Source organism: Nerophis lumbriciformis, linkage group LG19 (genome assembly GCF_033978685.3).
Source record: "Nerophis lumbriciformis linkage group LG19, RoL_Nlum_v2.1, whole genome shotgun sequence".
Lineage (NCBI taxonomy): Eukaryota > Metazoa > Chordata > Actinopteri > Syngnathiformes > Syngnathidae > Nerophis > Nerophis lumbriciformis.
Window position 1 is genome coordinate 2,336,697 of NC_084566.2, and position 16,657 is coordinate 2,353,353.

General features: G+C 38.0%; 1 protein-coding gene across 1 annotated transcript in view; it reads left to right on the forward strand.

Moving 5' to 3' along the window:
- Positions 1–15,921, forward strand: part of klhl24a (kelch-like family member 24a) — a 49,692-nt gene extending 33,771 nt beyond the window's left edge. The window contains exons 6-8 of the mRNA XM_061979721.2: positions 4,391–4,579; positions 13,068–13,256; positions 13,331–15,921. Of these exons, the coding sequence (XP_061835705.1) occupies positions 4,391–4,579; positions 13,068–13,256; positions 13,331–13,531 (579 nt within the window). The 3' untranslated portion in view covers positions 13,532–15,921. The remainder of the gene's footprint in view (positions 1–4,390; positions 4,580–13,067; positions 13,257–13,330) is intronic.
- The last annotated feature ends 736 nt before the right edge of the window (positions 15,922–16,657 follow it).

A 16,657-nucleotide genomic window follows, 5' to 3' on the forward strand; every position in this document is an offset into this window, starting at 1 on the left:
TATGATAATAGCCTCAATATAGAGGCAACTTGTTTTTCCACTTTACTGCTACTTGATGGCAGGTGTTAGACAGGTGTGCTGCTGGTATGGCGACAGTGTGTGCATGTCTGATGTTGCTCACATGTGCTCCACTGAATGCTCCGGGAGTTTTTGCGTTTGCTCACATACCACACATTAGGGGGAACATTGGTCATAAGGAGGTTGTCGTTGTAAAAGTAATTCAATAAGAAAGACAGTTAGTTAGATCATTAATGTACAGTGCATTTATTTGTGTGATGAAAGCTGAGCGTACCCTGTATACACACACCACAGTGACACAGCTTTAGGATTTACACACATAGATGTTCCTGGAGAGACATTCCTTTCACTCCCAGAGGAGGTTCCCGTCTCTTGACCACTTCCTGTGTCTGCCGCACACATATGGGCTTTTTTGCCATTTTTTTGTATTCCTGTGTAGCTTTTTTCCTTTAGGAGCTTTTCTCCTTTAACTACTTAAAAATGCAAACGCTGTATTACACGGGTAGGATATTCAGTAAATCTGTGGGGTTGATTTTCCATCCTCTTTTGCTCATTTCCTCATTTAACGTCCCCATGTTATTTCCCCATTTTTGAACTGCAACACAAATCTGACACATTTCATGCATAAAGAATGCTGCATGTTGTTAACGATATGAAGATTTCATATCAGGGTTATAATTATTATCACACTCTTGTTGAACGTGCTCAAAAAGTATGCATTCACTGAAATCTATTAACAAAGTTTTATTTATAAATAAATAAACACAAAATATACTTTTCTTGGCAAAGGAAACATTACATTTTGTTCTGGCTTCCTAAGAGTCATATTATTGAGATTTTTTAAAATATGTTTATCTTGTTCTGTTTTAATTTGTAAAGATTTTAGAGTGGAAAACGGGTGTTTTTGGGTGGTGTGGGATACTTGAATGTAGTTTGTCCTCAAATTTTTCACATAAATACTACCTCAGAAAACACTCACCTAACCATAATCACCATCATTAAAATACAGTATTGTAGTAAGCCTAAGTATACATTAAAAACAAAGCATAAGTTTTATTTAGAAAGTATATTGTAACATTACACACAGTTTGAACAGTAACACTGTGTTTGAATATAGGAAAATAAAACATTACAATATTCATTTAATTAAGTGATTTTTGGGCATACCACTAGATAGAGCCTGTGTACCACTAGTGGCACCCTTACCACAGTTTTAGAATAACTGTGTGAATGTATTCATGTTAGCATTGAGCAAGCGATTAGCGTGCTAGCTGCGTCTGCAGGTAATGAGCAGTATCACTGAGTTTTTCCAAGTGCGATTATCAATCACAGTTTTACAATAATCACAGTTTGAAACGTTAGTACTTACTATTCTAGTGATACACCGCGATAAAATTCAAGACGGTAATAGTTAAGTTTCAAAATCTTCTACTTCTGAACCGCTCCACACAAAAGGGGTACAATTTGTCAGGAACCTGCACGTTTACTGTGTTGCCTGTGCTGTTGTTTTTAACGACATACACACCACATAGCAACACTATTATTAAAAAACAAAGTTGACCTCGGAAGTGTGATTGACTTGAAATTTCTCACACGACTCAGTGGAGTCTGCAAAACATCTTCTGTAGCTTTAAAGTGTTTTTCTGATTTACCGCAAACTTTGGCACATGGCTTTAGTGTCCTACAAAGCACTTATTTGAGAAAGATTGGTTGAAAAACATGGCTGCCATCAAGCAAAATATCTTTGAAAGGGCACATACGGAACAAATAATTGCCAATTATTAGTCATTGTAATGATTTGGAAAATAAGAATATATATGCTAGCAAGTCTTTCAAAGTATTTTGACTACAACCAATAGGCTCGCCACATTTAATACCATTTTTTTCTGCATGACTGTCGTTTAATTGTATGCATTTGTTCATTTAGTTTTGGTCTTTTATTCTTTTGTGAGAATTAGAAATTTAAAGAAACATGTTATGCAAAACACAAATGTCCACTGCAAAGGACACTGGTTCTCAGGAAGACGTTTACGATGTTATGTTTCCGTAGGGCAATTGTTTGCATTTACGGACTTCACACTGGTGTTTCACGGCACACAAACACCTATCTGTCCTGTCTCCTCCTCTCTTGCACTTGCACAAAAATAGGTCTTGTCCCTAGCATGTCTGTGCTCAGGGACGGCTGTTCATGTCTATCATTGTCAATGTTTTTCCACTAGGGTATTAGTTTGTATGAGTTGTTCCTCGTCCCCTTGCCGTTATTGTCGCCCTTTAACTACATAAGCTCAGAAGCACAGAATTTGGACAACGAGAGCCTTTTTGTGATTTTACTTTAATAATATATTGCCATTGTGAGTTTGAAATAGAATACCGTATTTTTCGGACTATTAAGGCACACTTAAAATCCTTTTTTCCCCTTAAAACTCAACAGTGCACCTTATAACCCGGTGCGCTTAATGTACAGAATAATTCTGGTTTTGCTTACAGACCTCAAAGCTATTTTATTTGGTACATGGTGTAATGATAAGTGTGACCAGTAGGTAAGACATATTATCTGCCGTTTTGTTTCGCAATATTACGCAAAAGCAACTTTTCTTACCTTCTGGTACCTGCTGATCTGTATTTGGGATCTGCATCAGTCCTGAAAAATTGAGCGCGTCCGCCTTTGTAGTCCACGCCGACGCCGTAGTCGATAATCTTCTTCTTTTTGTCTATCTTCTTGTTATGGGATATTCATCCTCTGCTGTTGCCATTTCTAATATAAAGTAGTGTAAAGTTCTTACTTATATCTGTCAGTAAACTCGCCATGAAAGCGCTAAACATACCGGTGTAGTGAGTTTACATAATTCACCCAAGGAAGTTTAGTTATTAGAGAGTTCCAGTTGGACAGTTTTTCACGGGACACATTTCCGGCGTTGTTGTTGCACTAGTGAGCCATGGATAAGGAGATGCTGCCCCGTTATTGATTGAAGTAAAGTCTGAAAGTCATTAAAACAGTTAACTCCATCTTTTGACACTTCTTCCACTCCCGTCCTTGCACGCTACACCGCTACAACAAAGATGACGTGGAGAAGACGCTGCCGAAGGTGAGCCACGTAAATAAGACCGCCCACAAAACGGCGCATCTTGAAGCAACTGTCAGAAAGCGACTTGAAGATGATCTGTAAAACATCATCTATGCAACATTTTGACCAAAGAACCACCATTACATGTTATGTAGACCACAAGGAAGTATTTTACATTTAGGAAGAAAAAAAAATAGACTCCTTTAATGTGCCCTATAATCCGGTGCGCCTTATACAGTATATGAAAAAGATCGAAAATAGACCATTCATCGGCAGTGCGCCTTATAATCCGGTGCGCCCTATGGTCTGGAAAATACGGTAATCAACATGTAATTAAAGCATAATGTTGAGGTTTAATTTAAGAGGTTTTGCAATAAAAATACATTTACCATTTAGGATGCAGAATACGGTACATTTTCAAGGGCCCAGGACATATGAGACAATTTAAGACACTTGTAATATGACCATAATTTGGTCAACAAGTGAGGGGCTCTGTATGCCACTAAAACATTCTGCATATCGATATGTGGAGTAAAATTGTGGAATTGATTGAGTGAGGAACTCAACCTACCTAATATGAGTGGATTCAAGAAACAAACATGATAAGGTGGCAGTTGCTCTCTATAATTGTGAGCTCCAGCAGATGGTGGTTGTCATCAGCACATGCAAAACACATCATTTTAACTGCCAAACTCACCACAGGCGGTGATGCTGCAAAGCGTAAAATGCAAATACCTGTTTTCAACGTACAGTTCTTCTCATTTCTCTTATGTTTGGTATGTTCCTTTCTTTGTCTTCCTTCCTTCTTTTTGTGCTTCTTCAGAGTACTACCGGTAATTTGCATAGGAAGGATGGGAACAGGATGAGGAGTTTCGATTGCATCAGATATGCAGCAATACTTATCATTGTTATAAACACTTTTGTGTGTGTTTTCTCACCATTAGATTGTGCGTGTGTATGTTACCTGCCGCTCAGTTTTCATGCCATTAAAATGTTTTATGGGCACTAAGACATATTTCAATGGTGGAAGACGTATTGTCTGCGAGGGTCACGCTGAAAAAGGTTAGCTATTAACAATAGCCTGTAGGCCAGAGTTTACAGACGTCAGTCAGAGATTGTTTATTTGGAAGCAATGCGTCATTTATTTTCCTCTGCGCACCGGATAGACCGGTTCTCTTTGTGCTGATGTATGAGCACATGTTCACCTTTGATAATTAGGTGAGCTCTTTGTGTTCAAACTGTGCAATAAGACGTGTGCCTTGCTGTATCTCAAAGCTGATCAACTGTATGTGTGCGTGTGTTCTCAGGTCTACGCCGTGGGTGGCTACGATGGCCAGAGCCGCCTCAGCAGTGTAGAGTGTTACGACTCCTTCTCAAACCGCTGGACAGAGGTGGCACCCTTGAAAGAGGCGGTCAGCTCTCCGGCCGTGGCCAGCTGTGTCGGCAAGCTCTATGTCATAGGAGGAGGGCCCGACGACAACACCTGCTCGGACAAGGTTGGAAGCACAGATGCTTGCACCTTTCTTTAACACACACTTTAGATCAGGGGTGCCCATTACGTCGATGGCGAGCTAGCGGTCGATAGTGGAGAGTGTGTCAGTCGATCGCCAGCGAGGCATTAAAAATATAGACCTAAAAATGAGCGATCATCAATCTTCACCAATACATCACTTTCGTCACTTAATTGACATTCACGGCACCCGAGGGTCTTGTGAGATGACGCTGGCTGCTGCCAGATCATTATTAAGAAAAAATGACCGACAGGAAGGCGAGAAAAACGTTTTATTTCAACAGACTCTTGCGCCGTGCCTGCCGTCAAAACTCTAAAAACCGATTGCACAGTTCCTATCTTCACAATAAAAGCGCTGCTTCATCCTATCTGTGCTAACAAAATAAGAGTCTCAGAAGCTAGCGTGCCCTAGCTAGCAAGCTACGAAGTTTGCCGCCAATGTATTTCTTGTAAAGTGTATAAAAAGGAGTATGGAAGCTGGACAAATAAGATGGCAAAAAACAACCCCTTTCATGTGGTATTGGACAGAAAGGAGGACTTTTTTTCTCCTCCATTTGAATATGTAGACGTCATCAGAACTACTGTCTGATTCCAATCAATGCAAGTCATCAGAATCAGGTAATACACCAACTTAAATTCTTGTATTCATGAAAGAAATGAATCTATAAGTGTTAAACATGCTTGTATTATCATTAAACACCTTTAACTTGTTAACAAAAACTCTCTTTCATAAATAAATCAATATAAATGATATACTGTATATGAATGAGGTAGATCCCCTCCATTTGGTCAATTGAAAAGTAGCTCACCTGCAGAAAAAGTGTGGGCACCCCTGCTTTAGATGAACAGCGATGACAGCCTTTTATCTTATTAAAACTTTAACATAGTTGGGAAGTAGGTAGTTAGTCAGTGACCTTTATTTAACGAGGAAGTAGACCCAATGAGATTCAGAATCTCTTTTTTAAGAGGGTCCTGGCCAAGATAGCAGCTCAAATAGATTTCATGTAAAACAACGATAAACACGAATAAAACAAAACATAAACCACATACATTTGCAGTTGTAAATCACATAAATACATCATAATCATCATCAGCATTCAGAGCGAGGACATGTGCATTCAGTACTTCTTAATTCCAGTTTTAAACTGACCCAAATTTGGCAGGTAATCCAATTTTAAAATGACTCACCAGGATGAAGTTGCCAATGCTTTGAAGTCAGTTTAGCAATAAAACAGTCCTCAGTCGAGGTATAACGTACACTAAGGGAGTCAAACTTATTTTCATTGTGTGCCACATGGCAGTCACGGAAGCTCTCAGAGGGCCGCTTCCTGATACTAATTTTTACTTCTAGGATTTTACGCAAACTCAACCAGTCACTGTGAATATTGCGCATCCTTGCAACTTTACTTGATAACCGTGATTTCCTGCACATTTTGCCAATCATCGTTATTTTCACCAATCATCTTTGTCCAAGCTGCACTCCTAGGCAGCGCAACTGTACTTTAAAACTTACAAACGTTGCTTGGAGTGATGAATGAAGAATCCATACGAGTAGAAATTCTACGGACGGCTAGAAGACTGAACGGCCCTCCTGTTAAAAAAAACAAAAACTGCTGGTAGATGGAAGGATACTGCAGCAACTGCGATGAGAGAACTCGTCCAAAAGATGGCGCCATAGCACATACAATAAAACGCCCTCTCAGGGTTTTTGCTTGTTTGTTTTTATAGAATTATTTTTTTATTATAGCCGCAAGCTGAATCCTTTTATACTCCCTGACAAGACAGAGTGGTCGACCGCGTCTTTAGAGTCAATTTCACTTATGAAATGGTTATAACACTTTCATAGTGCCAGTGAAAGTGTTGTATTTTTGGAAACCGGACAGTAATTAATTTAGAAAGTCAAAGAAGTCTTTCAGCTGTTCACTTATAAGCCCTTCCAAGACCTTGGCCACATTTTTCTTTGGATTATATTCTATTGAGAAAGGATCAGTCACCACCTTTCAGTAAAAAAGTAACAAACGAGGAGTTCCATTTGCCAGGTTGTATTCCAGTTTCAATAGTCAGATTGAAAATGTGTTAGCAGCAATTCTTAACAAATACAAGAATCCAACACAAGTAGACATGGGTCATGGTGTTAGACTCTAAAAACTAGAGATGTCCGATAATATCAGCCTGCCGATATTATCGGCCGATAAATGCTTTAAAATGTAATATCGGAAATTATCGGTATCGTTCTTTTATTATCGGTATCGTTTTTTGTTTGTTTTTTTATTATTAAATCAACATAAAAAACACAAGATACACTTACAATTAGTGCACCAACCCAAAAAACCTCCCTCCCCCATTTACACTCATTCACACTCATTCACACAAAAGGTTTGTTTCTTTCTGTTATTAATATTCTGGTTCCTACATTATATATCAATACAGTCTGCAAGGGATACAGTCCTTAAGCACACATGATTGTGCGTGCTGCTGGTCCACTAATAGTACTAACCTTTAACAGTTAATTTGACTCATTTTCATTAATTACTAGTTTCTATGTAACTGTTTTTATATTGTTTTACTTTTTTTTTTATTCAAGAAAATGTTTTTAATTTATTTATCTTATTTTTTTTTTTTTTTTTAAAAGGACGTTATCTTCACCATACCTAGTTGTCCAAATTAGGCATAAAAATGTGTTCCACGACTGTATATATCGGTATCGGTTGATATCGGTATCGGTAATTAAGAGTTGGACAATATCGGCATATCGGATATCGGCAAAAAGCCATTATCGGACATCCCTACTAAAAACCCAGCATAAGAGTGTGTGGGTGTTTCTGATTAAATGTCTAGTGCATGTACAGGATGTAAGACGCAAGTCTTGGCTTATGTTTCTGGTTGAAAGCTGTATGTCAACCAGCGGGTGGTGCCAAAACGGCATTTACATAAATGAATCTGAGCCTTTGTTGTTGTCATTCACACATGCCAGTGACTTGCAGCCAGAACACAGAGACACGGTGCCAAAAAGTGCCTCTAAGGTTGGGCAACTTAGCAGACAACAGAGGACGAGTTACGAAACTAATTCTAAGAGGATGTGCAATTGTACACTTATCAAACAGCTGTCGGGAAACGAAGAAATATATCACGTTTGTATGAAATCTACCAGTTTTGTGCACTCACACTGTACACAAGGGATAGTCAACAAAATTGTTTTCCAGAAAACTAAAGACCGGGGGGCCGGACTTCTTCTGTCACTATTAGTCTTATCTTGTATAATATGTAGAACCATTGTCCTCTACAGTAGACACATGATTTTGGTCTATTTGTTTTGTCAGAGTTACAGGAGCGCTCTGCTGTTTTTAAGAAAGACCTTCTTCAAAAAAACTAGTCAAAGATCAGCTCTATGACAGCACTATAGTGTTTTTAGAAAATTTGCTGCAAACATTTGAGTCTGAGAAGTTTTTTAAGTAAACTAGCGGTTCACCAAATGATGAAAAAGAGAGGATCTAAAATGGAACCTTGGGGAACACCACTGGTCTAAGTAAAGAAGTTGAACAAATGACTACTGACTGCATCTAAAGTCAACACGCTACAGCAGAATTAATTGTCGACTGCCAAAAAAGTAGAGGACTTAAAGGGATACTTTGATTAATGCTTTATTTATGTAAATCACAGATGTGGACCGCAGTGTTCTGTTTGCCAACAAGATTAAAATGTCAATGTCAGGATCTGCCGATGTGTTTACAGCAGATCTGGGCAAATTACGGCCCGCGGGCCACATGCGGCCCATTAAGATTTTCAACGTTCTACATAATTTTTTTAGATCTTTATGGCCATTATGATGTGCAGTGCTATTTTTAAATAACCGTAAGTCTTGAACTATAGAAAGTATTTCAATGGTAGGCTCCAACAACCCCCGCAACCCCGAATGGGACAAGCGGTAGAAAATGGATGGATGGATGGATGGATGGAAATCTGCGCTTTTGAGTGTTATAGGAGTTATTACGGTAATCTACGTCACAGCAGCTCAGACCAGGAACAAAGCAGAGTGGGCAGGGTTTGTTTTCAGAGCAGCCAGCCCCAAACGCATGTGTCAGAAACAGATGCGGAAGCATATTTTTACAACAAGTGTCTGTATAAAAGTGATAATGTATCATATTGTAGGTGTTTACTACCCTTGTTTGCTTGTTGTATTTTTGTTGTGTATTGCTTGATTGTAAAAGATACACAACTATCGAGGAGCTGGTCTGAGAAGTAAAAGAGTTCATATGTTGTTAATATTCAGTGTTTTATTGTTCATAGTTAATATTGTAAATCCCACGTAAAAGTGGAGCGATGTTCATATGTTGTTAATATTCAGTGTTTTATTGTGCATAGTAAATATTGTAAATCCCTTGTAAAAGAGGAGCGATGTTCATATGTTGTTAATATTCAGTCTTTTATTGTTCAAAATTAATATTGAAAATCCCCCTTTCTTTATTTTAATGTACATTTTGGGTGTCCCATTCAGTAAAAAACTGTAAAATTTAATTCCGTTTTTTGAGGTGGTCTGTCATAACTTTTTTTGAATTCCATCGGACATTGTGACTTTTGGTATTAGTGTTCCTGAAAAAAAGGCACCCAAACACACATACTGTACAGCAGATTTTTACAGCTAAATGTGTACGGTATATATCATTTGTACACACATCCATCCACATTGGTCCCCCAGACACATTTTTTTTCTCAATGTGGCCCCCGAGTCAAAATATTTGCCCAGATCTGGTTTACAGTGATCCAAGTTCCTCTATACAACAGGAGCACTTCAGTGTTTTTAGGGATTTGCTACAAAAATATTTGCGTCACAAGTTTTGAACTGAACTCGGGAAATTGTGTCATTGCCAGGTCAGGTTTGACCCCCGAGCCGCCAGTTGAACAGCCCTGCCGTCAACAGAATACATCAAAGACATAGTGATAAAAACACTAAATACTGGACTTTAATGAAACCGTAATAAAAAAGTTCTAGTTCTGCTTTATAATTGGAACAAAACAAACCAGGAAACTTAACTTTTTGCCTTATCTTTCCCACCAGCAGCCTCAGTTGAAACCTTTAAGGTTATGCAAACTAGCACAAGCCTTAAACCACATACCCTCTTACAGTAGGGGTCGCCAACCCGGCGATTGCCATCCACCAGTCGATCTTTGAGACCCTACCGGTCGATCGCAAAAATAGTAGAAAAAATATGTTTATTAATCTGACGTCAGTGACACCCCCACCTGGAGAGTGACCAACAGATCCGCCAACTGGCACGCATTTTAACCCCTGAACACGCCCGCACACCTCGCCTCTCTCTCTTTAGCCGCACATCCAGCGGCTCTCGACACCGCGGCCACTCCCCCAGAGCACGGCGCGCACTTCACCCGCTCGTCTCGCAAATGGGCATGGCATGACATGCACAAAAATCCTCGAGCTGCAACAATGCATTAAGGCTGGTTGTTGCAACGTATCGGACATTTTCTAGCATCCAATATCTACCGTATTTTTCGGAGTATAAGTCGCACCTGCCGAAAATGCATAATAAAGAAGGAAAAAAACATATGTAAGTCGCACTGGAGCCCGGCCAAACTATGAAAAAAACTGCGACTTATAGTCCGAAAAATACGGTACTCATTTACTAATAAGTTACTAACAAGCCAAATACTAGAGTCTGTGAACATTGCTCCAAAGTAGGGATTTTGTGTTGATTTATCGTGCATACAAAAGTAAACATAGACATGTGCAGAGGCAGTAATACATGATAAAACAGGGCAGCAGCTGGAGAAGGACTTCCCCGTTCCCTCTTAATGAAACACGAAAAACCCGCCAGGTGAACAGCTGATTTTTTTTATATGTAGCGCTGACATAAGCTGACCCGTGTCCCATATGTGACAATAAGGGGAACAAATACACCACATTACTAAGACTATAATGGCCATAAACAGTTAACTACTACAGCTGGGGTGCCCAAAGTGTGGCTCAGGGGCCATCTGTAGTCGTTTGTCATTGGCCCTAGGCACATTAAAAAAATTTAAAAAAAACACCAGCAAACATTGAGAAAACAGCAAGCAACAAAATAAGAAAACATTTTTTTTATATCAGCCAATAATAATACAAAGCTTTGTTTAAAAAAAAATAAAAAAATAAACTATAAAAAAATTTAATAACAAATGTTAAATATATATATATATATATATATATATATATATATATATATATATATATAGATATATGTGTGTGTGTGTATATATATATATAGATATGTGTGTGTGTGTATATATATATATATATATATATGTGTGTGTGTATATATATATATATATATATATATATATACATACATATATATATATATACGTATATATATATATATATATATATATATATATGTATGTATGTGTATATACAAACCCCGTTTCCATATGAGTTGAGAAATTGTGTTATATGTAAATATAAACGGAATACAATGATTTGCAAATTCTTTTCAACCCATATTCAGTTGAATATGCTACAAAGACAACATATTTGATGTTCAAACTGATAAACTTTTTTTTTTTTTGCAAATAATCATTAACTTTAGAATTTGATGCCAGCAACACGTGACAAAGAAGTTGGGAAAGGTGGCAATAAATACTGATAAAGTTGAGGAATGCTCATCAAACACTTATTTGGAACATCCCACAGGTGTGCAGGCTAATTGGGAACAGGTGGGTGCCATGATTGGGTATAAAAACAGCTTCCCAAAAAATGCTCAGTCTTTCACAAGAAAGGATGGGGCGAGGTACACCCCTTTGTCCACAACTGCATGAGCAAATAGTCAAACAGTTTAAGAACAACGTTTCAAAAAGTGCAATTGCAAGAAATTTAGGGATTTCAACATCTACGGTCCATAATATCATCAAAAGGTTCAGAGAATCTGGAGAAATCACTCCACGTAAGCGGCATGGCGGGAAACCAACATTGAATGACCGTGACCTTCGATCCCTTAGACAGCACTGTATCAAAAACCGACATCAATCTCTAAAGGATATCACCACATGGGCTCAGGAACACTTCAGAAAACCACTGTCACTAAATACAGTTTGTCGCTACATCTGTAAGTGCAAGTTAAAGCTCTACTATGCAAAGCGAAAGCCATTTATCAACAACATCCAGAAACGCCACCGGCTTCTCTGGGCCCGAGATCATCTAAGATGGACTCATGCAAAGTGGAAAAGTGTTCTGTGGTCTGACGAGTCCACATTTCAAATTGTTTTTGGAAATATTCAACATCGTGTCATCTGGACCAAAGGGGAAGCGAACCATCCAGACTGTTATCGACGCAAAGTTCAAAAGCCATCATCTGTGATGGTATGGGGGTGCATTAGTGCCCAAGGCATGGGTAACTTACACATCTGTGAAGGCACCATTAATGCTGAAAGGTACATTCAGGTTTTGGAACAACATATGCTGCCATCTAAGCGCCGTCTTTTTCATTGACGCCCCTGCTTATTTCAGCAAGATAATGCCAAGCCACATTCAGCACGTGTTACAACGGCATGGCTTCATTAAAAAAAGAGTGCGGGTACTTTCCTGGCCCGCCTGCAGTCCAGACCTCTATCCCATCGAAAATGTGTGGCGCATTATGAAGCGTAAAATACGACAGCGGAGACCCCGGACTGTTGAACGACTGAAGCTCTACATAAAACAAGAATGGGAAAGAGTTCCACTTTCAAAGCTTCAACAATTAGTTTCCTCAGTTCCCAATCGTTTATTGAGTGTTGTTAAAAGAAAAGGTGATGTAACACAGTGGTGAACATGCCCTTTCCCAACTACTTTGGCACGTGTTGCAGCCATGAAATTCTAAGTTAATTATTATTTGCAAAAAAAAAATAACGTTTATGAATTTGAACATCAAATATCTTGTCTTTGTAGTGCATTCAATTGAATATGGGTTGAAAAGGATTTGCAAATCATTGTATTCCATTTGTATTTACATCTAACACAATTTCCCAACTCATATGGAAACGGGGTTTGTATATATATATATATATATGTATATGTGTACGGTATATATGTATGTATATATATATATATATATATATATATATCCATCCATCCATCTTCTTCCGCTTATCCGAGGTCGGGTCGCGGGGGCAGCAGCTTAAGCAGGGAAGCCCAGACTTCCCTCTCCCCAGCCACTTCGTCCAGCTCCTCCCGGGGGAGGAGCTGGACGATATATGATATATATATGATATATATATATATATATATATATATATATATATATATATATATAAAAATCTCAATCCACATTACATTTTTTGACACTTCCACCACAAGAGCCTAAAATAGACTAAAACATGATCGGAAAAAGGAACTTGCATTTGTCTTAATGGATACTGGTCAATATGTGTGGTGTTATGTTCAGGATTGTCTTATATTTGCTGACTGTCTTCATCTGACATTGGCATCAATCGACTTTACGCCCCAGGTCCAATGCTACGATCCAGAGTCGGACACTTGGTTGTTACGAGCCAACATCCCAATCGCCAGGCGCTGCATCACCGCCGTTTCTCTCAACAATCTCATCTACGTGTGCGGGGGTCTCACCAAGTCCGTATTCTGCTACGACCCGGCGGAGGATTACTGGATGCGTGTGGTGCACACGTTCGCCAAACAGGTAGTTTGCCAAACATTACATGTACGCAGAATTTGTATATTGAAGCCAATTGATGTTTTTTTTTCTGTTTGTAGGAGAGCTGCGGCATGTCAGTTTGTAACGGTAAGATCTTCATCCTTGGCGGCCGGGGCGAAAATGGCGAAGCGACGGACACCATCATATGTTACGACCCGGCAACGGGCATCATCACAGGAGTGGCAGCAATGCCGCGATGCATCTCCTACCATGGCTGTGTAACCATCCATCGCTTCAATGACAAGTACCATAGGCCATGACCATAAAACACACTTACACTTCATCACATCACACGCACATCATTCACTTAATTTATTTCCTCACAGTCTCATGTAGCATTGCGCTGCTATGAACCTTTAGCTATTAAAGTCGCTCTGTATGTAATCATATTAGTGGCCAGAATGGCATCATAATGTTCACATTAATAGCCTCAGAAAAGTCCAAAGAAAAGTCAAGTTTATTGTTTGCACCCTTGTTTTTTTCTACAGTTGTCGTCTTTATGTTGAAGAGTAACGTTTGTTCATAACCCCACTAATTGACATCGCTCTACAGGAACAATCAACTCCAATGTTTAAGAAAACCGATACATTAACATCATTAGAATATTGAGCAAAGCTATTGAAAGTATGCAACCTTAACAATAACAAATACAATAAAATACAGTACAGGCCAAAAGTTTGGACACACCTTCTCATTCAATGCGTTTTCTTTATTTTCATGACTATTTACATTGTAGATTGTCACTGAAGGCATCAAAACTATGAATGAACACGTGGAATTATGTACTTAACAAAAAAGGTGAAATAACTGAAAACATGTTTTATATTCTATCCATCCATCCATTTTTCTACCGCGTGTCCCTTTCGGGGTCGCGGGGGGTGCTGGAGCTCATCTCAGCTGCATTCGGGCGGAAGGCGGGGTACATCCTGGACAAGTCGCCATCTCTTCACAGGGCCAACACAGATAGACAGACAACATTCACACTCACATTCACACACTAGGGCCAATTTTAGTGTTGCCAATCAACCTATCCCCAGGTGCATGTTTTATATTCTAGTTTCTTCAAAATAGCCACCCTTTGTTCTGATTACTGCTTTGCACACTCTTGGCATTCTCTCGATGAGCTTCAAGAGGTATTTTTCCAACAGTCTTGAAGGAGTTAGCTCATCGAGAGAATGCCAAGGGTGTGCAAAGCAGTAAACAGAGTAAAGGGTGGCTATTTTGAAGGAACTAGAATATAAAACATGTTTTCAGTTGTTTCACCTTTATTTTTAGTACATAACTCCACATGTGTTCATTCATAGTTTTGATGTGACAATCTACAATGTAAATAGTCATGAAAATAAAGAAAACGCATTGAATGAGAAGGTGTGTCCAAACTTTTGGCCTGGATACATATGTCGATACAATTCAAACCTTTTTTCTTTTTTTTATGTCAATATAGTGTGAAATTTGAATGAAAACACACATCAAAAATCTTAATTAAAAAAAAGTGAAAGTCATCTTATTTTTGAAATTTTTTGAAAAATATATTTTTGATACTTAATAATGGCTGATGAACAAAAATAATGATTTGATGCAATAAATACAAAGTAATCACAATTAAATGAAAATGCAATACAAATACACTGCAACAAAAGTAAAGGGTAGACAGACACTTATTATTAATAATATTTATAATGAGAAGTTTTTTTTAACACTGAAGAGTAAAAACCAATTGTGTAAATAGGACAACAACTGTTCTGTTTGCAGTCCACGCTGACATGCATAATTATGAAAAGTAGAAAAAAAGATCAACAATGTGGAAATATCGTTCTGTTAATGTGAGAGAGAAAAAAGTCACAGACGATAGCCGTTGTTAACACTCCTTCTTCCCTTTTTAGATATTCCTTTCTCTTTTGCTACTTAAGATATTTTTCAGCATTATCATTCATATTAAGCTCATTGTTACTGGTATTTTTTAATGAAGGTACCGGTATGTGTTTTTCCACGGTTGTATTAGGTATGTACACTTAGTAGATCTAGTCATTGTTTCATAGTGTAGCTGGGTATGAGGGTTGTTTTATTACATTTAATAAGATCATTTGTGTTTGTGAGCCTGTAAATACAGTATAATTGTTCTGTTAGTGTAACGTACGTTTGGATGAATTAGGCCACTTCCTGTTAACACTTCCCTAAGGCTGGCACCTTTTGACACGGGCACTTGCATTTAAAAACATAACTCGGGGTAACCGTGGATACCTCCATGTGGGTTTATGGGTTTACTAGCTCAACACGGCAATGTGGGAAGCAGTGCTAAGAATGGATGGGCAAGCAATTAGGTATGTTTTAAATACAGAATATAAACTAATTGGGTTATATTTAAAAAATATTTTTTTATTGAGTTTTAATGTTGTCTTTTTTAATCCAAAAATATCCGAAACAAGAAAGGAGGGGCAAGAAACCAGGCATGTTTTAAATATAGAATATCAATTAATTGGGTTATTTTTCTAAGATATAAGTTTAATTTAGTTTTGAATACATTTTTTTGATCCAACAAAATATCTGAAAGAAGAAGGGATGGGCAAGAAATTAGGTATTTTTTAAATTTACAATATAAATTAATTGGGTTATTTTTTATCAAATAATAAATTTAATTAAGTTTAAATTTGAGGGGTTTTTTTAATCCAAAAATTTCCGAAAAAAGAAGGGAGGGGCAAGAAATTGGGTAAGTTTTAATTTAAAAATAAAAATAATTGGGCTATTTTTCACAAGTAATATTTGTAATTGAGGTTTAATTTAAGTTTTATTTGTATTTAAGAATATCAAAAAGTTTTTTAGGATCCCAAAAATATTTTCCTAAATGTTCTGAACTCTTGTTTCCTTTCCAAAAACGAAGACCTTAGTGGAGGTTTTTGTGGGTGGAGCTCAACTTCCCATCATGGTGTTAGAATGAATTGAGACTGAATCAACAGCGCCCCTGATGGTTACAGTCAGTACTGCGCTCTGTTTTGGATGAAACACTTCAAGACAGGATTAATCAACAATCAAATTCACACAGTTAACTAATTATTATGCCCATCCCAATAGTTGTAAATGGCGTACAGTGAACGGTGTGGTTTAAGGTCAGTAAACGTTTTTACAATAGTGTTGATAGGCAAGACATTGCTGTGAACTTATTTCAGTTTGTCTTATATTTAAATGTATCTTTTCATTGTTGCGTATTGTGTTTTTATTGTGTGTAACTGAGAGCCCCAATAATGCACTTTGATAGAGTAGATGATAGTAAACAGTAGTTATTTTTTGTTTTTTACTGTATCAGTAAATGTTATTTGGAATTGTGTCATGTTGCAAAAGTCCCGTGACAGCGCCTCCTGTTGACCGCAATCTGCTATGGCTAATCACAA